Raw genomic sequence first — 25,947 nt, forward strand, 5'->3', positions numbered from 1 at the left:
GTGTGTGTGTGTGTGTGTGTGTGTGTAAGTAGACGTCATCAGTCCTTGTTCCTCCCTTTCATGAACTTTTAATTTTGTGTTTGTTTTTGTGTGTGTACATGTGTATGTGCGTGTGTGTGTGTGTATGTATCATGGTATGTATGTGTGTGTGTGTGTATATGTGTGTGTGTGCGTGTGTCAGTAGACGTCATCACACCTCGCTCCTCCCCCTCGGTGAGCTTGTAGTTGTGTGTGTCAGCTTGTAGTCCAGTCCCCCCCTCGGCAGGCTAACGTTAGCATCAGCAGGCTAACTGAACGGACCCGGGGCTTCTTCCACTTCCACAGCCGGACGAACCACCGCTGTTTCCCGGCTCTACCACCCGAGAGGAGCAGCCCACCTTCCGGCAAGGTACCGAGAGAACATCCGCTTCCACTCACTGCCCCTTGTTCTGGGTCCTTGAAGCTAAAACCAGCCTCCTGAACGCAGTTAACACTTTCTGTTAGCCAGCTAGCAGCTAATTAGCTAGCTCCGTAGCCAACTGTGTCCCCTCAGCTAACTTCACATTTCTAACAAGTGAATCTGTGTTTAAAGCTCAACTCCTTGTAGTTTCCTGTGGAGTTTATCGTCACATTACGTGAGTGAGGTGAAGATGTTTTGGACCAAACGGGTTTAGATGGTCATCGGGGAGGAGATGGAAACATTGAGCCAGTTATTACTCATCGCCTGTGTGTGACATGCCTTCCTGGGTCTGACAGCTCGTTCTGTTCCCTCTCATGAGACTTGTGTTGTTCTCTTGCAGATCATGGCAGATTTCTCGGTGAGTTTAAATCATTTTAATGCCAGTAGTTGAATATGTGGTTTCACTGCAGGCTGGAGAGAGAGAGAGGGAGATTCACTTTCTGTTTTCCTTCCTCCTCCAGCTGACAGATGCTTTGGGAGACGACACCCAAGGCCAGGCTAAGAGAATAGGCCACACCAACCCGACTGGCCCGGTTAACCATGCTCCTGCTAACCCGGGATGGCCTGGTTCAGCCCCCGGAGCTCCCACCCAGCCCTCAGCTCCCGGGCCTGACTTCACCGGGGGATCCTCAGGCCCAGGAGCCCCAGGCCAGTTCCCCTACCCGTCTGGTCCTGGAGCTCCAGGGCAATACCCGGCTCCCCCTTCAGCACCCCAAGGGTCCCCCTATGGTCATGGGATGCCTGGACAATTCCCACCTGCACCAGGAGCTCCGGGGCAGTTCCCCTCCAGCCCTGGAGCCCCCGGGCAGTTCCCAGGCCAGTTCCCTGGGCACTATGCACCTGAAGCAGCTCCAGGACAGCTGCCTGGAGGTCCTGTTCCTTACCCAACCGGACCGTTCCCCTCTGGCCCTGGAGCTCCTTCTGGGCCCTATCAAAATGTGCCTTACCCAGGTGGCCAGCCAGGAGGCAACGGCATGTACGGACCAGGAGGTCCAGGTGGATTCCCCGCTCCAGCTGGCCCTGGTGGTTTCCCGGCCTTCCCCACTGGAGGTTTCCCCCCGATGCCTGCTGGGTCCTGGGGACCACATGCAGGTGGAGGCTTCCCTCCTGCTCCCGGCCCCTTTGGTCCTGGCCCCGGCCCCATGGCTCCATACGGTGGACCTGCTGCACCAGGAGGCATGCTGGTGAGTACCAACGCTGCTCACACATCACACCACACTGCTTGCTTGCTTGCTGGTCTCTTTTGTGTGGTTGCTCTGGTGCGAGTGGAGCATCTGTCTCCGTGTGGCTATCTTTGGGATTCAGGAGGGGAACTAACAACCAGCTAAACACATTAAACCCTTCACCTTGTCTGTCAAGTTCATCTCCACTGTGGGTCACTGTGGTCGGTCACCTTCTATCTAGATATTCATCTCCACTTTAGCTCTGTATTTCTTCTGAAATATTTCCCATGACTCATTTGGTGTCCACCTCATTCTGAAGCTGGAGTTTCCTGCCCTGTTGGCATTCACTGCAAGATGGTGACTTCTTCTCTGAGGGCTGCGCTTGGATATTCTGTGTCTTTGGCTCTGCTGGGGGTTGCAAAGAAAAAACTTAATGCCCAAGAAAGAAATATTCAAGAATAGTTACAAAAGAAATTGTATTCTTGTCTTTCAGCCCAGATATAATCCACCATATTACTGAAAGCAATGAAATCAACTTTTCACTCGGACACGGACGTCACTTCCAGATTCAACAGATGGTTTGATTAGTGCTTGATCAGTTTACAGCTTAATCTACCTATGAGGTCTCATGTTTTACTAAAGTGCAATATGAATAACCTAAAACTGATGTGTCAAAACACGTTTATATTCTCTTTTAAAATCACAACTTGTACTTTCATCACTTTCTCCAGTTTGACTTGTCACTTTTTGTACATGATTATAATTAAAAGGTGGTTTATTTTGTCTTGTGTCTAATTTCCTCTGAAGTCTTTTTGTACAGTTGATGCCTCGATGTATTAATAAAGTTGAAAACAGATTTCTACTGTGTCACTGTCTCAACCAATCCTTGTGAATTGCGTAAGGGTGGAAAAGTGCGATGACTCACTGGGTTGTGTGTTAGGAATGTGGGCAGGGTCCAAGTTTGGAATAATGGTTAACTAAAAATACCCCTTTTTATTTTTATGGCATTAAGTACTTAGCTGTTTATTCACTAGTTCAGAGTATCTGTGATTAAATGTATTTGTATAATCTGTATTTTTACAGGGTAAACACTATTTACATATATGCTACAGAGTAATTGATAAAAAAAGACATAAGCAGAAAGTAGCTTCATTTCAAAATAAAACATAAATGTATTGTCATGATCTACAAATATATGCAAATATAATGTAAATGTCAATATTTCTTTCAGATGGTACCACATGATCTTCCTCTTCATGCCGGAATGATGCCACGACTCTTGATCACGATAGTTGGGGAGCCCGTACCTGGAGCGGACAGGTATGAACAAGACTCACTATCTAAATCTGCTGCTGTCAGATGCAAGAAACTGATCCAAATTCCTTATAATAACAAATTAAAGTAATAAAAAAGGCTGATCTCTGACTGTATCGTCCCACTCACTGAACAGTGGATATTTCCCATGATCCCCAGCTTCCTGATTCAGCAGATCTGTCGCTGTCACAGATCCACAAAACTATGTTTAGAATTGCTCATATTTTAAAAGTGTCCTTTCTGATTATCAGACATAAACTCTGGTTTTTAATGATTTCTAAGTCGTTTTAACGGATCTACAGTTCAGCTTCACTCACACAAGTTATGTAGAACAGACGTTCAGCGTGAGGAGTGGGAATGAAAGAGGAAATGTTCTCCATAATCACAGTCAATGTCAGTTTAAAGAAGTTGCATAGTTTTGCTTGAACACACATCATTAACTATGACCCTCCCACTCTGCCCCATTTCCTTCCTCTGTGTTAACATGGTGTTGAAGATATCTTTTGTTCTGCATAAGGAAAAAAAAGTCTCAACCGCGATTAATCATACTTTTGTTTTGTTCAAGACACTTTATCTTTTAATTGTAAAGCGGCAGAATAATGAGTTGTCAGCAGCAGCACATTGTTCCACAAATCCCTCTTGTTTTTGCAGGTTCCATATTGACTTCATTAAAGATGACGACGTCGTCTTTCATTTCAATCCTCGATTTCCTGAGCAGAGTATTGTCAGAAACTCCAACCTGGATGGCTGCTGGGGGCCGGAGGAGCGGGATGGAGGCTTCCCATTCGTTCAGGGACACCGCTTTGAGGTAAAGTGCTCCAGCCTGCAGCCGAGATTAAGACTTCTCTTGTGGAAACAGATGTTATCACATATTGACATATCGTCATCCACAGAAATGTGTGTACAGACCAAACCTGACTCAACAGCTCTCCTGTTTTTAGCATTTTTGACTTTTTACCTAGTTGATATATTAGATGGGAAGGGGAATGACGTGCAGCAAAAGCACCAGATTAAATCAGAAATATGAAACTGGTGTAGCCACTAGTTCAAGTGAGACAAGTAGTGGTGGAATGTAACGAAGTATTACACCACTTACTAAAAATAATAGTGAATACTTTTTACTTTTACTCCGTTACATTTTGCAGCTACTATCTATACTTTTACTCCGCTACATTTCTACAATATGTGTCGTTACTCGTTACATTTTATGAACACAGTTTCGCCAAAATGTTGCTGTGACGGAGCGGCTCCGCCAGCGCTCCACACACACACGCACACACACACACACGCCAACAAACATTTCCACTCTTCCTGTTAAAGTTCGTAGTTGATCACTATCTAACCATCAGCTACTCTGTTTAGTGCTGGGCCGACGGAGGGTGCCCACTCCAGTCGTCAGCTCGCATCTGGGTTACACACACACACACACACACACAGTCACACACACACACACATACACACACAGTCACACACAGTCACACACAGTGGCCGGTAACCAGCCGTCCGGACCACTCCGTGAAGAAGGAGGAGGAGACGTTTCTTTAGTTTTAACGCCGCCACTTTATTTATTGACTGTCCACCGGAGCAACACTCTCATCACCTCTAGATGGTCGTTCACTTCTCGTATTCACACACTTCTTGCGCCTTTCCCACAATACCCAGGTGCACTACGTCACTCTCTGGGGCCCGTTCCTTAAAGGGGCAGGCCATACCTGCAACAGCGCGTTTTGCAGCAGCACTACAACCTTGCCTGTTTTGCTGAAACATTCAACAGACTTTAGTTGCTTATAATTATTACTAGTAGTGACATCTGTAGAGGCATGAGTGTTACCAGTAGCTATATCTGCATTCTTTATCAAAATGGCACAGAGAGACAACCCATTGCGTGAGTACTTTTACTTTTAATACTTAAAGTAAATTTAAAAGCAAGTACTTTTTACTTTTACTTAAGTAGGATTGTTGATGTAGTACTTTTACTTTTACTTAAGTATATATTTTCCTGTGTACTAAACTTCAGTACTTCCTCCACCACTGGAGACAACCATCGAACTTCTCCCACGGCCCCGACTTGTCCTGACTGGTTTCTGTATGTCTCTCCCTGCAGCTGAAGATCCTGGTGGAGGAGGACAGCTTCAAAGTGGCGGTTGACGGAACTCACCTGCTGGAGTACGAGCACAGAGTGGGCGGCCTGGAGGAGGTGACTCTGGTGCGCGTGGTCGGAGACGTCATCCTCTACAGTGCAGCCCCGAGCATGATCTGAGTCTCAGAGACGACCACGAGCTGTACAAGAGACATGCGTCAAACTTTACCACTGAATTTCTGCATCTAACAGCCCAACAAATGATTTCATGCATTTGTTGGGATTTAAAAGGCACAATCGTCAGCGCAGTGCAATCTCTGCCCTCCTGGTTCTTCACCCTGTGTTTCACAACAGAGGAACACAGGTCTGCACACTATTAATCCTTTTCTTTTCTACTGGATGATGTCTCATTGTACAGCCAAAATATATTTTATGACATAACAGCATCTTAGTCAATGAGTTGAAGTGCATTTAGAACTGATACTATAAGGAAATATTAATTTATTCCTGATGAGAAGATTGTCGGCCCCAGTGGAAATGTCCTAAACATTTCAAATATTTTCCAGGATTATGCTGTATCATGTTTACAGTATGTGTTTGCTTCTTATTCTGTCCTTTATATCACAATCTTGGAAAGCCTGTGTAGTGCATGAGAGTGTGATGCTGGTTCCCTTCTCCCAGTCGTTTGTCAGTGCTGGCCGACATGCAGTATGCTAATGATGAAGTTGCTTTGAAATTAATTTAAATACAGACTTTAATCTCCTGCTCTTTTTAGTATTAATCCTCCTGTGCTCTGGGACCAGAGGGTCGCATGATGCTTTTACGATTTCATGTTGAAGTCAAATCAGAACAGGCTCAATTGTAAGTAACATGTGGAAAAGAAAAAGAAAAGGGATGAGGCTCTCGTATTTGTTGCCAAAGAAAACAGCTGTGCAGTGTTTTCTGATTGTTTGCTTGTGAATAAAAGGGGCAACAAACAGATACTGACTGATTCATGATTTTGTAAACTTTTCGTTTGCTACCTGCACATGTAATAAACAAAAGTTTCCCCTGTACACAATTCTTCATCTTCATTCTTTAGCTAATCCTGCGGGGGTCCCTCCCCCAGGAAGAACCACAATATTGATTGGATGGTGCAATTACCTATTGTTATAGACAACCAAGTATAACATTATATATTATAATATAATATAAATGTAAAACGTCAACAGTTATAATCATAACTTTATTTGTATAGCACTTATTTAAACAAGGTTACAAAGTGCTTGACTCAAAAGTCAATGGCAAAATTGGGAAATCAAATGGAACATCTTTATTCATTGTTTAATCTGTTAAATAAACATTTTAATGCTGATTCAGTCAGTTTCAAACAGATTTTACAGAGAAACTACAGATGTCAGTCCCTGAGATGTCGTATGAATAATCAAAAACACGTCATTGTAGTTTATATACGCTGCTCCTGTCCAAAATAAAGTTATATGAATCATAATCTATCATAAGTCATATTTCATCTCTTCCACATTTGAGAAACTGAGGCAAATCTAGCCATCTGTCTGTCTCTGTCTATAAATCTCTCTTTCTCTCCCTCTCTCGCTCACTCTATCGATCCATCCATCTCTCTCGCTCTCTCTAAAACTGTCTCTCTCTCCCCCATCTCTCTCTCTCTCCCCCTCTCTAGCTCTCTCTCCCTTTCTCTCTCTCCTCCATCTCTCTATCGCAGTCTCCATCTCTCTCTCTCTCTCATCTCTGTCTCTCTTTCTCTCTCTCCGTCTCCATCTCTCTATCTCTCTATCTTTGTCTCTTTATCTGTCTCTCTATCTGTCTCTCTCTCTCTCTCGCTGTCTCTCTCTCTCTCCGTCTCCATCTCTCTATCTGTCTTTATCTATCTCTCTCACTCCCTCTCTCTCTCTCTCTATCTTTCTCTCTCTAACTCTCTCTCTATCTCCCTCACTCTCTCACAACACTCTCCTGCGTTGAACAGTTCAGAGTTCAGCCTGCAGTTCCGCCTCGCTCCGTGAGGGGGCAGCAGGAGCACAACCCTGCCGAGAGGAAGCGCAGAGAAAGTCCTGAATGAGTTCGGCTTCTTCTTCTTCACCTTCACTCAAACTCTTCTCCTCCTCCTCCTTCTTCTTCATGTCTTCTCTCTGAACTCTCTGTTTTTAACCGTGCGGGAGTCGGGGACATCATGAACGGCTCTCTGCGGCCCTCACCCAGCGTGGTGGACATCAAGCTGAAGCGGGGACCGGCAGGTAGGAGGACACACACAGGGACAGACAGCTAGCATGCAGCTAGCCACGTAGCAGCTAAAGGGAAACCAACGTAGCACAGCGAAAGTGTGTGTGTGTGTGGACTCGCATTCCTGGAGCTAAAGGCTAATTCTCGCTTTCAGAAATGCGTCAAACCTCGTCCCAGTGTGTGTGTGCTATTTCTCCAGACACTGAAACTGGGATTTAAACACTGGTTGATCTGTAACAACCCAGTTTGATTCATGGGAACTGGGCTGTGTGCACTGGGAGGCTGTGGGTTGAGCTGTGGGAAAGTAACGGCCTGTCAGGCAACTGGGTTTGTTCAGCTCCCAGTCTGGATCATGTCTGGGTTTGTTATGTAACCAGCAGTGAAGTGGCCTGTACGTGATCAATTCAGATAAATGTCACAACGAGTATATTGGATTTAACTCGTAAAAACCCTGTGTCATCAGTGGTGTGTGTATGTACAAGTACACACACATTCACCATCTGATCATGAAGAAACCACTAGTCACTCTCACTCTCAACTACATAAACAGTAAATAACCCTGATTCTTCACCCAGTAAACACTTATGTTTGTTATTTATTTGCACTACTTTTTTATCGCACTACATTCACAATGTAAACATACTGAGCAGCGGATTTCCACACACTTTCATTGTGTATTTATTTCCCTTTCATCACTCTCTACCGTTTATTTTTGGCACTATTATACTCGCGCTTTTTTGTTTACTCTGAGTACTTTGACAGATTTACTGTAGGTGCCACATACTTGACCCTTAAAGCTGATTCTGAGTCATTGTATGTTTTCTTTTTTTAAGGTCTGGGCTTCAACATAGTTGGAGGTGTGGACCAGCAGTATGTTGTGAATGACAATGGAATATATGTGGCCAAAATAAAAGAAGATGGAGCCGCGGCGTTGGATGGGAGACTCCAAGAGGGGGACAAGATTCTGGCGGTAATACATGTTGTCTATGCAGGAGTAACAATCAAATATTTATTTATTTATATTTTGAAATCGCAATTTGTCTCATATGGCTTTACAATCTGTACAATGTGGGACATCCTCTGTCCCTCACCCTTGATTAGAAAAAGTGAGGGAGTGTTTCCCAGGATGGACAGAAGTTCAAGAAATGTAGTGTGTAACAGAGAATATCGACAAAATAACAATATTTACAACACTCAGGAGAAAAGACTGCGTCTAATATAAATGTAGACATTATTAGAATGTTTAAGGTATTTCTGTACTTGTATATTTGTGAGAACCATTTTTAGCATAGAACTTACAGAGTGAGGACACTTTAGGAAACTTAGGACTTTTTCTAAATGCTTGTTTAGGGTTAAGACTTGTTTTTAAGGTTTAGAGTTAGGTTTAGGTTAGGATTAGGGTTAGTCCTGGCTAGTGCATTATCTTAATGAGCGTCTTCACTAAGATAGTACAAGAATGTGTGTGTGTGTCATCCAAACAACCTTTGCACAGATTGACCCCACGTGACCCCTTAGTGAACATTAAGTAGCGCTTGTGACAACTTTATCTACCGACTGATTAAAATGGTGCAAGGCAATGAAACAGTATCAACTACTCACTCAGTGAAGCGCCCACAAGGCCCAACAGCGCTGTTAAATCCAGTCAAGCCGGGTCTCACAGGCAGTTTAATTGCAAACAAAGTTCAGTGAGTCGTGCACGTTGCCGTCCTCTCAGGATGAGTCCTGCCCTGGAGCCTCCTGCAGGCAGCATGTAGGAGGAGGAGGATAGAACCCCGGGCACATAGACCCACATGTCAGTTTTCAGCATGAGGTTATACTTGGGGCTAAGAAGAGGATATCAATGAATGTGTTCAGCTTGATAGTCAGAGGACAGTGTTCCGGTAGATGTCAGTGAGTCAAATAATCAGATTTTAACTAGTATATCAGATTGAAACTGTTCGAGAGTCCCTGGTAGAAATTACAACCTGAATCATTTCATTTAAGTTTTTGTTTCATGTGTGTTTTATATCTCAGATCAATGGAGTCCAGCTGCAGGATCTGATGCATAAATCTGCAGTGGATCTGTTCAGGATGGCCGGGGAAGATGTGAATCTCTGTGTTCTGAAGAAGGTAGGAGGGCATTATTCATAGTATAAATCACAGTACTCTGAAACATGTGACTTTAAAATAAAATACAGTGGAACAATATATATATATATAAAATTGTGAATGCAATTGGAATATAAGTCTTTTTGGTTGCCAAACACGCCCTGTCATGTCCTTAAGAATTTCTCAAACTTTAATGTGCTTATCCCAGTCCTACAATCCAAAGTTCCCAGAACTCAATATTTAAAAAAATAATTGATAATTGTCATAGTTACAGACGTAACTGACAGTCCAGTGCATGTAAATGTTTATTCCTGTTTTCATATCTGTGTGTTTCAGTTGCTTCAACACGATAACGGCTCCACGGACCCACAACCCGATCAATCATCCCCGGCTCTTTCTCTGGGAATCCTTCTCGCTGTAGCCGGAGCCGCCATCCTCTTCTCACTCATGTACACGCGGCACATTCGGAAACCCTTTTAACTAAACATGCTGATGTCTGTATGTTATATTTTTTTAAGATCAGAAACTTTGCTAAAGGCCAAAGAACTTAAAGAGGGAACAGACTCGAAACGGTAGACCTTATTTTTTTATTAGCAGGTGTTGGTGTCACGGACGAGTTTCTCCATGTTCATGTTTATTATGTGATTACTGGTAGCTTCTGGACTCCTTCCCGAAGCAGGACCAATGCTCTCTTACCACAGAGGTAACTTCTCATAGATATCTTTGTGATGTAAGTTGACAGAGAAGGATGCACTCATGACATTCCCGCTGCCGGGCTGAGCTCAGGCAGAAACACGCGGCGACTTTTGAAACTTGGGGTCAAGTCCGATGGGAAAGCTTTGGGGTCCAATCACAAATCGAAAGACGTTGCCATGTTCAGTCCCTCATGGATCTGTACCTCCATCAGTTCAAAGTTCACATGAATGAGTTTGATTTTCATTTTGCTCTGTTGCACAGAATCATGGGAGAATCCTGCCGCGCTGCTTAAACGGAGCCAGGGAATGAAAGAGTTTGACGTTAAAGTAATGAATTGGGTCTGATAACAGACCTTTTATTTGTGCCTTTTGTCTTCCGTTTCAAGTGGTCGGTTCTTTTCCTCCTTTATCGTTGATCAAAATGAAAATCAACCCACTAAGTCCAATAAATTAAAGTATAAAACAATATATATATATTTCCCTCTTGACAACAAACCCCATAAAAATCTCCAAATCCAACGATCAGTTCATCAATATTTAATAGTTTCCAACTTCCTCAACCACAAGCTCATCTCTTCAACATGTAAATATTTAAAAACAGGTCACAAATGTATAGTTTCACTTAAAAAAAACACAGCTCTGTAACTAACTATTGACTCTAACTAAACTATTGTGCCCATGTTTAATCGTTTTTTCCGAGGAATAAGATCTATCAGACAAAACGTGTTGGGGTTTATTGACGGGCATAAAAAATATAGATTTTCACCAGATTTACACTTGTTCAAAGTATCACCTGCTATTTTCACAAGAGTTTATAATAGATTTTTATTTCACTCAGGGTCAACACTAAATATATATCATGAGGTGAGCAGCCCACCTGCAGAAGTTCAGTCACAGCCCGAGACTCTCACCGAATCCGCCATGTTCGTGTTGAAGCAAATCGTTAAAAACATTCTCCTCATTCTGCGTCTAAACACATCGCACCTTCCACTTCGTGATCTGTCTTGTGGGTTGAAAGTGTAAATCGGAGGTGGTTGTATTAAAGGGAATGAGTTGTGTTGGTGTGAAGGACAAGCAGCTTAATACTGAGGAGCAGCTTGTGCCAGTTTCACTTAAAGGAGAGTTTTCTTATAATGAATCGCTGTCAACAACTTTAAATGTTTTATTTGCACTATCCACCATCAAGGGACTCCTCTAGAAAAAACAGCCATAGAGCAGATGAAGTGTATGAATTGTGAGTCCTGGGTGTTGTTGTCCTCATTGTTCAGTCTGCATCGCGTCTGTAATGTAACTGTCTCCGACTATTTGTTTGTAAATACATTTCATGTCGCTCTGCTGATTAGGGCTGTGAATATGTGCAGTATGCCAGAAGAAAAGATCAGAAGCACTACTACATTATTGCAAATACAGTGTGTTTGACATCCAAGCACCTATTAAAATTCATGATGAATTCACCTGGTTTCTGCGTTTGTTATTTATTTATTTATAATGGCAGAAAATATGTTTATTTCCCATAAATCTGTAAATAAAGATTGATAACATGACAGCTCTACAACAGTAAAGCCAAATTTTATTGATTGCCCCCTGGTGGCTGACTGCAGTATAGAATACAAACCCCTGCCTCCTCCATGTTAGTGGATATGACCTGGGAAAAACATAAACATCTGAGAAGACCTCCAATAAATGTTCCTCAAATATTGTTATTTTTGTTCTTATCACACTGTTTCAAGTGTTAATTTGCTGCTGTAGAAAAGGTCAAATATCATAATTGACAATAATATTCATCTTTATTTACATAATACTTTTTCATAGTATAACATGCTCTGTGTTTTACTTTAAATGGAACAACAGAAGCTAAAAACTGAGCAAATTAAAGCAAGAAAAAAAGATCTTAAAACAACAAAGAGGGTAAAAAGGTGGAAGCAAGTGTAAAGGGATAGTTCACCCCAAAATTAAAATGTACTCATCTCATCATTATGCCGATTTGACTCCACAAAATTTGACTGTTTCAAGTAAAATTTGAACGTCAGAGCTTAGGGACACTTGGATGACACCACAGGAGCAGTATGAATGTGTTTTATTTTTTTTAAACTGTTGTGTGTTAACGTTTGAAGAAGTTGTCGCCATTTAATTTAATTGTATTAGATTTGGCTGCAACGCTGCAAACTCCAAAAAGTGTTTTGAGGACTGCATCCACATGGTGGTGAGTAGATGAGTGAATTTTCAATTTTTGGGTGAACTATCCCTTTGAAATCAAGAATTAAAGATACAAAATGTGGAAGATGTTAAACTAACAATGTAGAGTTGTTACTGAAGGGACTTTAATTGATTGCAGTGAGGGAACTCGTCATCTTATTTCCTCCCTGACCCACAGAGTCACAGTGTGTTGTAATGAAACGTGCTCGGTGCAGCAGCTCAGCCTCCATCAGCTGGTGGAGGATGTTGCCTCGGAGGCAGATATGATGTAATCACACAGGCTCCAGTCCGTCCACAGGCAGAGACACACGGAGCCGGGGACAGACGGACTCAGAGCCGGGGACAGACGGACTCAGAGCCGCTGGATCTCCACCACCCCTCACCCACGGATCTTTGGTGAGATCTCCTCCATCGAGCAGGTTGTGTTTTGGGGGATGAGGAAGAGGATGATGAAGCCGGATGTGGACCAGCATCTGTAGCGGCAGCAGCAGCCTTACTGGTCGGACTGGGAAGAAGGAGCAGCTGGTGGTGGTGGTCGTGGTGGTGACCCCTCCTCCGTCCTCCAGCCTCGGCCGTCATCAGGCACCATGGCCCGGCAGGACTGCTCCGACATCCTCCGGGTGAAGATGGCCTCGCTCCGGCTGTAGCTGTCCCGGCTCGCAGGCCCTTTACCCCCGCTGTGGATCCCGGTGTCCCCACCGATGTGATGATTTAACCGGCTGTGTTTTATCGTGGACCTCCTCCCTCCTCCAGCTCCAGCTCCTGCGGTCCTCCCTCCTCCTCCTCCTGGCAGCTGTTGAGTCCTCCTCGCCCGGGCATGGGCCTCTCGCATCCCCGGTGCTGCTGTGACATCTCCCCGCTGAAGCCTCACCTCTCCCGGACACTTTCCTGGCTTCTACCCGCAGAATGAGCTCCATCCGTCCCTCCAGCAGACACCTGCCATCCGCCTCTGTGCACCCCGTGGCCCTGTGACTTCCCCCGGGGTGTGGAGGTCCTGACCCCCCGGTCCAGCTCCGGGTTAAACCATGGCCAATGAACCTGTCCTCCTCAACGTGTACGACATGGTGAGTGTCCCACCCTCCTGCACCTGACTCCATTCACTCTGTGCACATGTTGCTGGATGTTTGTAATCAAACACCTTCCTTGGAAAGTGAAGGCTCCACTATAAATAGCAGGCAGAGCCACTTCACACCTGTTTCACTTGTTCACTGCTTGGTTGCAAAGATCTGCACTCAAACAAGTTTTTAATCTAAATCTGTTCAAATAATCATGTAGATCCTTTTTAAATATTACCAAATGTGGCAGGGGTGTAACTTTCAAAAAACAGCTCGGTCACCTTAGTCAACAATACACCCCAAAAAGACTATTTTTTTCCTTTACTCCAATCAAAATAAAACTTTACACAATGAAAGTAGCCATGAAACGTAACATTTTTTGTATTACAAGTTTCTTTTGAAATGAATTTGACAAGCACATGAGCTCCACACTTATTGAATATGTCCTAATTTGCATAGGCAAACACCATTCATATGTATTACAAATACATACATAAATTCATTTTCAAAGAAACTTGTAATACAAAAAAATGTTACGTTTCATGGCTACTTTCATTGTGTAAAGTTTCATTTTGATTGGAGTAAAGGAAAAAAATAGTCTTTTTGGGGTATATTGTTGCCGGGCCTTATTGGCACACATTGATGAGAATTAAACATATTTCCTCAACTAGGATTTCTTAGGACTTTTAGTATGTTGTTCTGGACACCTCATAGAAATAATCTATGCTGAAAAAAATTCTTTTACAATTACTTCTATTTTTGGCTCCAAAATGGGTTACTTTGCCTGGACTACTTGGACACTGTCGTTTTTAGCAAACAACTGCAAAGTACATTATTGGGGACTATGTTAAGTGCAGTTTAATACACGTTCAGAGACATAGTCTATGGTATTGACTCTAACTAAACTATTGTTTCTCAGAGGAATAAGATCTATCAGACCAAACGTGTTGGGGTTTATTGACGGGCATAAAAAATACAGATTTTCACCAGATTTACACTTATTCAAAGTATCACCTGCTATTTTCACAAGAGTTTATAATAGATTTGTATTTCACTCAGGGTCAACACTAAATCTATATCATGAGGTTAGCAGCCTCAAATAATCCTGTAGATCCTTTTTAAATATTACCACATGTGGCAGGGGTGTAACTTTGGGTTGAACCCTGCAGGGTTGAGGTCAAATACTCTTCTGGATAATCTATTATTTATGATTAAACCATTGATTTACCTCAGAAATAATCACTGGCAATGCATCAAGCCTACCAGATATTCCCACCTAGCTAATAGCTGTGATACATTTGGGGTGAAAAAAGTAAAAGAATTAAGTTGAATTGAGAAAATCAACCAACTAAAAGGCAGTATTTTCCGCGCCCTAGAAACAAAGACGTCTAAAAACTGACATTTTCAATTGAATCTCTTGAGCACTCACACACATGCTCAAAGATTTACTGCAACACCCAGTGAGGAAAGACTCTTGGTGGTTCAGTGGCTACACAGCGTGGACGTGGCCTCCGCTGGTTTGCTGCAGACACGTTTTGTGCGTCTCCAGTCGAACTCTTCTCTATCTGCTCGTGCGATCGTGCAGCCGCAGCGTCACTGTGTCAGAAATCCTGCTGTGTGATATTCACACATAAAGAGACACAACACAGAAGAAAGAAAGTACAGTTTCATGTTCCAACCTCGGGCCTGTGAAACAAGAGCCTCCCTCAGCCCTCTGTCACTGTGCCACCCCCCAGCTCGCATGATTGCACACACTCATAACACATTTTTACACACACACACACTCGCATGAACCCACACACATCAGCCAAGGACAAGGGTCTGCCTGGTCTTCACACACTGCTGCTGAACAGCGTCCTGTGTGAACGTTACGCAACATGTTGCTGCACAAACCCAGAGAATCGCTCCATTTACAGATGTTTTTACAGCTGTGTGTAGCACTGAACAGACATTGTGAGGGTTTTCTAATGTATTTGTTTACATGATCACTTCTTTCCACCTCAAATATACATTAAAGTATTGATAGAACAGCAGTAATCACATTAAATGTCTCTGTATAAAAAAAAGCTGAAACCATTTAAATCTGTCTTAATATATCATATCTAAAAAGTTTTCAAATTCTTTGTCGTACCAAACATCTGGTCAAAACTGTTGCCGTGATTATTTAATGTAACACCCGTTAGTGACCTCAAGATATTGGCCAGAACTCATTTGATTTCATTGTCAGACGTCAACCATCCCCACCCAGGATTCAAATGGCATCCCTTTGTTCTGAATCATTTATTAATTATGTGTACCCATGAAATATTGAAAATGACTATGGAATATATTGGGTTGACAATGCGGCACCAATTCACTGAAGTGAAATGTAGCTGAATTCTCCAAACACTTTTTTCGAGAGATATTAAATCTATGAAACTACAAAACAAAAGGATGACGTGCATATTGACAAATGATGAACCAGAAAAAGGAATCAGACACTAAAACTCAAAGCCAGGTACAGTTTAGGACTCTGGTTGATTCACAGATGAGGACCTGACCCAGACCCGAGGTGACATCTGCTAATTCCAGTGTGACTCTTCAGAGCCGGGACTTATCAGGTTGAAGAGGGCGAAAGTGAGACGGCAGATGAGTGTAGTGGTGCAGAGGCAGGAGAGACTGAAGGTGAATCAATGAAGAACGATTTCAATCTACAAATCTGAACCCTCAGTATTGAGGCCGAGGCTGAATTACTATGGACAAGCAGTGTTGGGAAGGATACTTTCAAAACGTATTCCGTTACAGAATACAGAATACATGCCCAAAAATGTAATCTGTAACGTATTCCATTACATTAACTAATCTGAGTAACGTATTCTGAATACTTGGAATACTTCCGGTTTGTATTGCATTTTTTTAAGTGTATGATTGCGGCGTTGTTATAGTCAGTGGAGCAGCAGCAGTTTAAACTCTCTCTCCGCCGATGCGTCGGGCGAGCTGGATGTCCGGCTCCCATCCACTCCCACCTCTGTGCCGGTCCCAACGGAGGCTGAAGTGCAGCGCCACAGCAAGGCTGCCTCGCGTCGTGCAGCGATCGTTTCGGCGTCGAGTCTATTTTTGTTTGCGCTTGACGCGACCGTATCGCTCCAGGAAACACACTGAAAAATGATTTTAAACGATATTGATGACATATTTTATATGATATAAATGATAAAGTATGCATCCCATAGTTTAAATTCCCCTTCTGTTGTCCTGGAGTTTTAATTTTACCAATATTACCAATCACATTATTACATGCCCCCCTCTGCCCCTCCATACACACAAGCAGTCATAAAGATAAAAAGAGAGGGGGGGGGCCTCCCCATTGGCTTGAGTGGAGAATACGTAATTTACCCTCGACACCCGACATTGAACGGAGCAAACAGCGGAGAAGTTCTTGAAGATGGATGACATTAAATTGGGACGCTGTTGCAGTTAATGTTGGAGCAACAAGTGAACATATATGCTTTTATACAACTGGGTCAACGGGTGATATTATTAGAGCTGCCCGGCGCTTCAGCGTCCGGTGTGAACCCGGCGTGCCTCGCTGGCCTCCTGCAGAGCCATGACAGCGGAGCTCTGGAAGCGCAGGTCGGTCTTCTCTCACCAGGCGCTGGAAGGGCAGCTTGCGAATCAGCAACTCCGTAGATTTCTGGTAGCGACGGAACTCTCTCAGAGCCACGGTCCCGGGTCTGTAACGGTCCCGAGCGGGTAGCGGTGAGGCTCCTTCACGCCGCCGGGGGCCCGGGCGCTCTTACGGCAGCCCTGGTCTCCAGCTGCTTCCTGGGGGCTTTGCCTCCGGTGGATTTACGAGAGAGTGAATAAACTCGAGAAGTACAATCATGTAATCCACTGATTTCAACAATGTAACTGTATTCTGAATACCATCTATTTAATTTGTAACTGTAACGGAATACAGTTACTCATAATTTGTATTCTAAATACGTAACGCCGTTACATGTATTCCGTTACTCCCCAACACTGTGGACAAGTCAGGTCACTTCACTCAGGTGGAAGATTCCGACCTCAGTTTCCCTCCAGGAAGCTGAGAGGTTGCACGAAACATTTCTATTCATTCTATTTCTATGTGAAAGAGCAGAAGAGTCCAGTCGGGTAGAGGTCAGTGCAGAAACATGAGAAGACTCTGTTGACTAAAGGAAAGTGGAGGAAATGCTCTTATTGTATCACTCCGAGCTCTGAACGTGTTCTATTATTAATAGGGGACAGCTGGGGCAGCGTCCGAGAGTAAGGGTGTGTCCGGGGCTGTGGGGGGGTGGAGGGAGCTGGCATGAATAATCTCCTGATTGTCTGCAGCGGAGGCGGAAGCTCGGCTCGCAGCGAGAACAAACCAGGTCTGATGGCCGGGACTGTCTTGTGTGTTTTCTCTCCCACAGACAGAAGCTTTGCAAAAACCAGAGTCTGTGACTGAGTGTGAATCTGCCTGTGATGTGACAGATCCATCCTGTGCCTCTTTGTGTGGTGCCTGGTGCATGCTGGGATGCTCCCGCTGTGATAAAGTCAACCTAATAAAGAATATTTGTTCTTTTAAAACAATATGAAACAGCATTTAAGTATCAAATACTGTCATATTGCAAGTATTTGACAGTTTTATCTCCACACTGGGAGCAGTATCTTTTTCTAAAAGACATTAAACGCATGAGCAGAAAGGAGATGTTTAATTGAATCAACTGAGCTACAGCCGCCTCACAAAATCCATCCATCATCTATATGGCTTCTCCATGTGAGGGTCGCAGTCGCACTCATATTCAGACATCCGGTCTCAGAGAGTCTCCAGTGAACATCACCCAGATCTGCCTGTATCTGGACTGTGGGAGGAAGCTGGAGAAAACCCACAAGGACACGTGGAGAACATGCAGACTCAACACATCCTGTTAAAAAACAGAAGTAAACATGTACTTGTACAGATGTGAAAATAAAAGCGAGTGTTTGAAAGAAAAACCTAAAAGAAGTCACAGGTTTTATTAAAACAATTGCTTTGTTTAGTTTAATTTGAAGGGGATAAAAATGGAATTGATCTTTAAAGGTATAATATTAGGAAGATAGCATTTTTTGTGATTGTTTGACAATCTCTTAGAAACGCTGACTTGCTGTTCCCACCTCCTCCTGCTCCTGGCTGCTGGCTGTAGAAACCAGAGCTCTACTGATTTGTATCTTATTAAACTATTTCCCTTAACAGAAAAAATGAGTATTTAAAGTGCTGCACAATCATCAGGTTTCTAAAGAGTCACAAGAACGTGTTTGATTTATTATCGTGAGTAATTGGTTAAACCACTGTAGCTTTTCTCCTGTGAAGTCTCATCAATGAAGTGATAAACTGTATTTTCTGTGGTTTCTGGACTTTATTCTTTGACAAGAGAACCCTTGATATTGATCTTTAATGCCCCCCCCCCCCTTCTCTCCCCCTCTGTCTCTGCAGTACTGGATAAACGAGTACACTTCCAATCTGGGTATTGGAGTCTTCCACTCAGGCATCGAGATTTATGGCAGAGGTGAGACGGATTGGGTTATTCTCTTTACGTCTGTGAAATCCCATCTCACTTAGTCTGGGCAGGAAAACGTCGGGTCAGACTCGGAACTTGAGCATTAGGTGTTTTTTTCGAGGCTGTTTTCACACACACAGATGGAGTCTGGCTCTAAAAATGTAACATGGAGTCAGGTTCCTAATAACAACACCTCCTTTCTCAAGGTTGAGTCACCGCTGACTCACCGTCTGTGTGTTATTTATTTTATAAAAAAAAGTGGCAGAAACCAACGTGAAACTACATCCCTGGGAATTCAATCACGCCCTTGAAGCCAGAAATGTTGTCTCGGCACTCCAAGAAATATGATGATAGTAAAAAGAAACTCCCTTAACTGGAGCAGGAAATCTCTCCCTCTAATGCACCTTCAGCAGAATATCCTGAGGCTGCAGCATATTTGCATAATGATGCCATGAATGTGAACTCTGAAACATCTCAGGACGATTCATAAATTAATAATAAAGTCGCATTTGTTTGAATCCTGCTGCACGTCGTCCATCTTTAGGACAGAATCTGTGTAATGTGTAGATGAAAAATTGGGATTAGAGCCTGATTTGCATTTTTGGGGCAGATGCAGATATAAGGGAGTCAAAAAAAATCACAATTCCGATATATATTTATATATGTGTATGATTGGCAGTGATTCCATAGATGTCGTTTTTAAATTTGTAGCGTAAAAGTTTTCATCTTGTCCAAATGTTATTAGGTGCGGCTCTAATTGTGATATATGAACTTGGGATGTTAACATAATGGTTGTTTTAAAATAATGAGCAGGCATCTTAATGTTGTTCTTTCTTATGGGAATCTGAAAAGGTTTAATGTATCCACAAGTTTACAGAAATTACATAACTCACAGACAATTGAGGAATAAAACTAAGCAAATTTACAGTTTTGATTCACTTGAATTCCACAAAATCAAATGCTGCCTTGAAATATATATGTACGATAGAAAATATGTTTATTTGTGAGCTATATTTACTATATCACAATAGTATTTCCTCCTTGTAAATCACTGTGTAGCATTGTTAAGACAAGTACCATACGAATAAAGTTTATTATAATTATTATATTTGTTGTTGTCCAAATGTTTAAATTCAGATTCAATTATAACTGAAGTCACTCTATTGAAGAAGCTGTGGCCCTGGTGTTCATCACGGCTGTAAACACCGAGCAGCCTGTAATTAGCCTGATGATTTAAATACAGTGTGACTGTGATTAATCCCTTTTATTCAGAGTAATTACAGCTTTTTCCTCATGTGTTAACCTCCGTTTTGCTCCTTGTTGTTCTCACAGAGTTTGCATACGGGGGTCATCCGTACCCTTTCAGCGGAATCTTCGAAATCAGCCCCGGCAACGCTGCGGAGCTCGGAGAGACGTTCAAGTTCAAGTGTGTTTAGCGAACAGCACAGCGTGAAGTTGTCCGTGTGAACGCTGGAGATAAGAGTGCTAACGTGTTCCTTTTTTGCTCCTGTTTTAAAAACAGGGAGGCCATTGTTTTAGGCACCACAGACTTCAGAGAGGAGGACATGGATAAAATCATGGAGGAGCTCGGGAAAGAGTTCAAAGGGAACGCCTACCATCTAATGCACAAGAACTGCAACCACTTCTCCTCCTCGCTCTCTGAGGTCAGTACTGTATATACTGAATATACTGTAATACACACGATGAGCTTTACACCTGGAAGTCGTCCTCAGGATTCTGTTGGGTTTCTGACGGGAGCTTTTAAAAGTCTGTAAACGTAAACCTGTTTATTTAATCTGGGTGATTTTGGCTAAATGTGGCGAATAAAAAGGACAAAGATCAGCCTGTCACCTGTGATACATCAAGGAATGTGGAGCATCTTGTTAAGTTATACTTAAGTATAAGTTTCACAAATAATGAAATGATCATAATTATCAGAACTTTGAGGTTGTCGTTAACTACATCTGCGTGAATTCAAATGGTTTCGTGGTATCTCATGAAACGATGAGCTTGGTTCCAGATTTTGTATCGAAAATGGGTTTTTTCTTGCTGATTTTTTTTCTTAAATTTTTTGTCTTTTCTCTCAATATTATGAATTCCTTTCTCATTAGATTTAGAATTTTTTTCTCATTTAATTTTGCATTTATTCTGATGAATAAATTATTGGTTTTTCCATATTTTTTCCTCCTCAGAAGATGGCTTTGTTTCTCGTTAAATTACAACTTTATTCTTGTACTATTATTCCTGAATCTCAGAATCTTATTTTTTTTTTCAATATGGTCTAAATATTCCATCGTAATTTAAGGCCTCATTAACCTTCAGTCGCATTTAAAGCCAGTGTCGTGGTCTAAGGACTAAGGACATGTCCACTTTCCAGGTCTTACCAAGGACTCTTATCGAGGCTAAAACAATATGTTTAACCTCAGATATTTTGCCTGTCTTCCAGCTGCTGTGTGGAAGGGAAACCCCCCGCTGGGTGAACAGACTGGCGTACTTCAGCTCCTGCATCCCCTTCCTGCAGAGCTGCCTGCCCAAGGAGTGGTTGACCCCGGCCGCCCTGCAGACCCACATCAGCCTCGGCCTCCACAAGGAGGACCAGAACGGGTCCAGCGACGAGGACGCAGCGTCCCCGTCCGGGCCGGGTGCCACCGGCTCGGGCTCCTCCCACAGCTGTCGCCACACGAGGGTGTGAACTGACTCCCACCCGCCCTCCACACACACACAAACACACACACACACTCATACACACTGACCTCTGGATCTTCCTGCCACCACCGCTAGTGGCTCAAGTGGCATTAGTCGGCTTGAACAACCACCTGACCTCATACTGCTTGTCCTCTGAGTGAAGGGGCAGGAAAGGCCGAGTCTCCTGGTCATGGAGGGATCTGCTGCCAGAGACTTCAGAGCTACAGCACAGAGACGCTGCCACGACAGAGGTCAAACTCTGACCTGAGCTCAAGAGACTTGAACAACAACCACTTGTAGATCTGAAGTTTGTAGTACGTTATTCTTGGTCTTTTTCCATGAACTTTTAAACCTTTGTCAGCCTTGTTCCCTGCCCGGCCTTCAGAGATGCTTTTGTAGAGAAACTAGATCGACACCTGAGGCGACTGTCTGTGACGTCACCAGGAAACTGCTCATCTGCTACAATCTTAACAAGTTCTCGTTCAATAACCTCTATGTGGCCTTCAGTTGATAATGCTGACTCTGCTTAATCTGTGTGGAGCTTTACTTCGGCCATTTAGACGGTTAGCGGGTTACAGACGTTTGGATCATCCCTTGAGTTCAAATATTGCATGTAGAAGGAATTTGATAAACCATTGAAATCCGCTGAGTCGCCACATTTCTGATCATTTCATCAATGATTTCTCCTTTTTGTAACCAAAAAACTAAACCGACACTCATTTTAAACAGTAAACTGGCTCCTTGCTGCCAACTGTAACTGGTTCATTGACAATTACTGTTCTGCAGATACCGTTCAGTTTAGATAGTGGCTGTTCACACAGCCTTGGGCAGCCCAGTCACTATCTGTGGACAAACACAAAGGAAGTCAAGCTGCAACTCTGGTTATTACTGAGTTTTGACCCTGTACAAATTTTGTCTACGCTTTTATATCCAAATGGTATTTATAGTAAAATGGTGCGATTACTTCCGGGCCAGGATACGAACACTTAGACCCAGAGATTGTTCCTTGCTAACATTGGTCAAATCCTTTTTTTTCTCAATTAAACTGGTAACAACTTTAACTTACTTTAAATTTCCTTTAAAAGAGAATAGCTTAGCATTTTGAGAATTTATTCCCTTTCCTGAAGAGTGTTAGAGGAGAAGATCGATAACACGTCTGTTCAATATGAAGCTACATTCAGCACCCGGTTAGCTTAGCTTAGCATAAAGACTGGAAACAGGGGGAAACATCTAGCCTGGCTCTGTCCAAAGGAAACTGAGAATTTACAATTTCTAAGGTCTTAAATCAATCTTCTCTTCTAACGAAACAAGAATCAAGAGTATTTCCCAGAATGCATCACTATTTCTTTAACATTTTGATTGATTTCAACTGTTTATACTGTTTACAGATATAAAGCTTTTAGGAAACTCCTCATAATGTCGGAGGTTGGGTTCGCTGCAGTGAGAAGATCAGACCAGGAAAACATGATGTCATAAATTGATCATTAATCATTGTGGGTTCAGCATGGATATTGAGGGTTTTATTCATTTCAGCTCCTGTCGCTTGCTTTTCTTTAATCTGTAACAAACGAGTCGTGTGATTTGAATCCTTTCCCCCGGCCCCTCCTGCTGTGGTATACGTTCATGGACAGTTTCCCTTTTCTCAGGAAGGAAATCACATGACTTGCGATGGCGGCAGTTTGCTCGTTCCTGCTGAACACTTTAACAAACAGGGCTGATAATGTCAATTCAAACCAGCGAACTTCTTCATGTTCTTAAAAATGCTACATCCTTATTTATTTTCAGTGTCATCTGACATCCCAACAGGTTGTGTGCAGGTTCTGTGTTTTGAGTTGACGGGGGCTGTACAGTGATCAGTATTCCAGAAGTATTTGGTACTTTCTACACAGTATTTTTTTTTCTGCCGTACTGTGTCAACCATAGCCTTGTATTTTCTTCTCCTAACCCAAGACCATTTCAAGAATGATGATGTAGTGCTAGAATAAAGAGATGGATAACCACAACATGTTCTGTATCTTCTGTTTCTATGACCCTCCGAGTGTCTCTGTCTTTGTCTGTGTTCCTCTGTGTCTCTGTCCAGCAAGTCTCCACTCTGGCAGCTACCATTATGAATCGAGTCGTGGAATGCTGAATCGCAATCGAATCGTTAGCCTAATGAAGATGCATACCTCTAGTGTAAAGTGGCCAAAATGTTCACTAAATCCAAAATGGACGACTTTGTGTTTTTCGAGATGATCATTGCTGCATTTTAAGGGCCGCTGTTCAGCCATTTCCAATTACTCCAGTATAGGAACATTTTCAAAAGGCCTGACGCGCCCACGAAGTTTCTAGCTTTGCTTTGACCTCATTGTATCTCTTCTGAAGTTTTCTCCAGTCTGTCTGTAAACTCAGCAGAGTCTTCTTTGTATCACAGAGCTGGATATTGAGGTCAGCACTGAAACTCTTCTCCTGTACCAACAATTCAAAGAGTTCCACATTTTGATTAAGCAGATTCTCTGTTTCCTATGTCTGAGTTATGATTCCCGCCCACTTGCCTCTAGAATTATAGTGTCATCTGCAACCTTTTTCTCATTTTTCATTAGTAGATAGTCATCCTACATGATGAACCTTTCTTTCATCTTTCTTTTTTCTTCAAAGGATTCATTAAAGAAATAATTACTTGTTTGCTCAATTTGCTTTAATGTCACTGCAGTGTCAGTTCCTTTGATGTCTTAGATGTATAAGCTCTGAAGTGAAACAAGAAAGTGTTTTTTACCTGAACTGATCTATTAGACTGCTTGTCGTGATAGAGATAGCACCTATACTGCCAAAAGGAGGTAAACCTTGTTTTACAACTTTAATTAGATTTAGATACATTTTCACTATGAACTCTACACCTGGCGATGGCATGGACGATACTGCAGGAATTAGTGAGCGTGGTCCAGCGCCACGTTACAGACCAAGTAAGTAATGTTTATATCCTTTTTAACAAACTCATGTAACATGGAGCACAGTGGGGCCCACAGCTAGTTCATTCAGAGTCTCTGTTTATAACATTAAACATTGAACTATGGCCACTGACACTGTGACATTAAAACAAGCTGACAGAAAGTATTCCTTTGCTTATTGTATCCTTTGAAGAAGGAGACATGAAAGAAAGAAAGATACTGTTTATGAACTACTTCATAAACAATCAACTACTTCATAAACCATCAACTACTTCATAAACAGTGACAGAATCACTGACCTTTCATCTTTCCTTCTTCAAAGGATACATTAAGCAAATTAATAATTGCTGTCAGTTTGTTGTAATGTCACAGTGTCAGTGGTCATAGATTCCTTTGAGGTTGTTGACTGTTGTAAGGGTGACAGATTTATATGATCTGAAGAGAATAGGAAATTGTTTCTCTGACCTGAACACATCTATTAGTCTGCTTGTAGTCATAGTGATACCACCACCTACTGCCAAAAGGAGGTAATCCCCGTTTTACAATATTTCCCCCGGGTGCTCTACACTTGATGGTGTGGATCTTATAATCAGAGACACTCAATAGTAATGTAAAGTGAAGGAAATACAGAATTAAGAACTACTTCATAAAGAGTATCGGGATTTAATAGGTTTATCTCCTGGAAACACTAACTCTGACCCGGGTTGCCAAGTCTGTCACGTCTCCCCCTTTCAAAATTCAACGAAACTCCCCTTATTCTAGTCTCAATTAAAAACATGTTCTGGTGTATTTGAGTCAAACAAATACTTTATATCTCACTTAAGAACTACTTCATAAACAGTTTTTGGTTTAATAGGTTTATCTCCTATACACTAACTCTGACCCGGGTTGCCAAGTCTGTCACGTCTCCCTCTTTTAAGATTCCACGAAACTCCCCTTATACTAGTCTCAATTAAAAACATATTCTGGTGTATTTGAGTAAAACAAATACTTTATATCTCACTAAAGAACTACTTCATAAACAGTATCTGGTTTAATAGGTTTATCTCCTTGAACACTAACTCTGACCCGGGTTGCCAAGTCTGTCCCCCTTTTAAGACCCCACGAACCTCCCCTTATTCTAGTCTCAATTAAAAACATGTTCTGGTGTATTTGAGTCAAACAAATACTTTATATCTCACTAAATAACTACTTCATAAGTAGTATCTGGATTTAATACTTTTATCTCCTACTAACTCTGACCCGGGTTGCCAAGTCTGTCCCCCTTTTAAGACCCCACGAACCTCCCCTTATTCTAGTCTCAATTAAAAACATGTTCTGGTGTATTCGAGTAAAACAAATACATTATGTCTCACTGCTATGCAAATCTACGACTGACGCGATACTCGCTCTGCTGATAAAGCGGATAAAACCCGTCGGGTGAGTCCGACCTGGCAACCCGGGGACCAGCTCTTCTGCTCGCCTCCCCCTGCTGAGTCCGACCTGGCAACCCGGGGACCAGCTCTTCTTATCGCCTCCCCCTGCTCTCTGGAACACATTCGCCATTTTGTC

General features: G+C 42.6%; 3 protein-coding genes across 3 annotated transcripts; all 3 read left to right on the top strand.

The window, feature by feature from the left end:
* Window positions 1–223: 223 nt before the first annotated feature.
* On the top strand, window positions 224–5,977 carry lgals3a (lectin, galactoside binding soluble 3a). The gene is made up of 6 exons (XM_061082641.1): window positions 224–388; window positions 780–797; window positions 901–1,623; window positions 2,834–2,922; window positions 3,568–3,724; window positions 5,021–5,977. Exons 2-6 carry the CDS (start codon window positions 783–785, stop codon window positions 5,174–5,176), a joined length of 1,140 nt encoding a protein of 379 aa, XP_060938624.1. The 5' UTR covers window positions 224–388; window positions 780–782; the 3' UTR covers window positions 5,177–5,977.
* Window positions 5,978–7,028: 1,051 nt separating this feature from the next.
* Window positions 7,029–11,468, top strand: synj2bp (synaptojanin 2 binding protein). The gene is made up of 4 exons (XM_061082259.1): window positions 7,029–7,245; window positions 8,065–8,201; window positions 9,245–9,340; window positions 9,656–11,468. The coding sequence occupies exons 1-4, from the start codon at window positions 7,182–7,184 to the stop codon at window positions 9,797–9,799; spliced, it is 441 nt and encodes a 146-aa protein (XP_060938242.1). The 5' UTR covers window positions 7,029–7,181; the 3' UTR covers window positions 9,800–11,468.
* Window positions 11,469–13,183: 1,715 nt separating this feature from the next.
* On the top strand, window positions 13,184–21,536 carry LOC133015122 (deubiquitinase DESI2). Its single transcript, XM_061082258.1, has 5 exons — window positions 13,184–13,274; window positions 18,721–18,793; window positions 20,117–20,210; window positions 20,307–20,448; window positions 21,231–21,536. Exons 1-5 carry the CDS (start codon window positions 13,236–13,238, stop codon window positions 21,474–21,476), a joined length of 594 nt encoding a protein of 197 aa, XP_060938241.1. The 5' UTR covers window positions 13,184–13,235; the 3' UTR covers window positions 21,477–21,536.
* Window positions 21,537–25,947: the final 4,411 nt, after the last annotated feature.

This window comes from Limanda limanda, chromosome 12 (assembly GCF_963576545.1).
Source record: "Limanda limanda chromosome 12, fLimLim1.1, whole genome shotgun sequence".
In the NCBI taxonomy this organism is placed as follows: Eukaryota; Metazoa; Chordata; class Actinopteri; order Pleuronectiformes; family Pleuronectidae; genus Limanda; species Limanda limanda.

Excerpts from the sequence above, each read along its gene's own strand:
- lgals3a (XM_061082641.1), top strand. Across the intron at positions 2,923-3,567 it reads CCCGTACCTGGAGCGGACAG|GTTCCATATTGACTTCATTA; the intron begins GTATGAACAAGA and ends TTGTTTTTGCAG. Across the intron at positions 3,725-5,020 it reads TTCAGGGACACCGCTTTGAG|CTGAAGATCCTGGTGGAGGA; the intron begins GTAAAGTGCTCC and ends CTCTCCCTGCAG.
- LOC133015122 (XM_061082258.1), top strand. The coding sequence starts at position 13,236 with ATGGCCAATGAACCTGTCCTCCTCAACGTGTACGACATG. Across the intron at positions 13,275-18,720 it reads TCCTCAACGTGTACGACATG|TACTGGATAAACGAGTACAC; the intron begins GTGAGTGTCCCA and ends CTGTCTCTGCAG. Across the intron at positions 20,449-21,230 it reads TCTCCTCCTCGCTCTCTGAG|CTGCTGTGTGGAAGGGAAAC; the intron begins GTCAGTACTGTA and ends CCTGTCTTCCAG.
- synj2bp (XM_061082259.1), top strand. The coding sequence starts at position 7,182 with ATGAACGGCTCTCTGCGGCCCTCACCCAGCGTGGTGGACATCAAGCTG. Across the intron at positions 7,246-8,064 it reads GCTGAAGCGGGGACCGGCAG|GTCTGGGCTTCAACATAGTT; the intron begins GTAGGAGGACAC and ends TCTTTTTTTAAG. Across the intron at positions 9,341-9,655 it reads ATCTCTGTGTTCTGAAGAAG|TTGCTTCAACACGATAACGG; the intron begins GTAGGAGGGCAT and ends TGTGTGTTTCAG.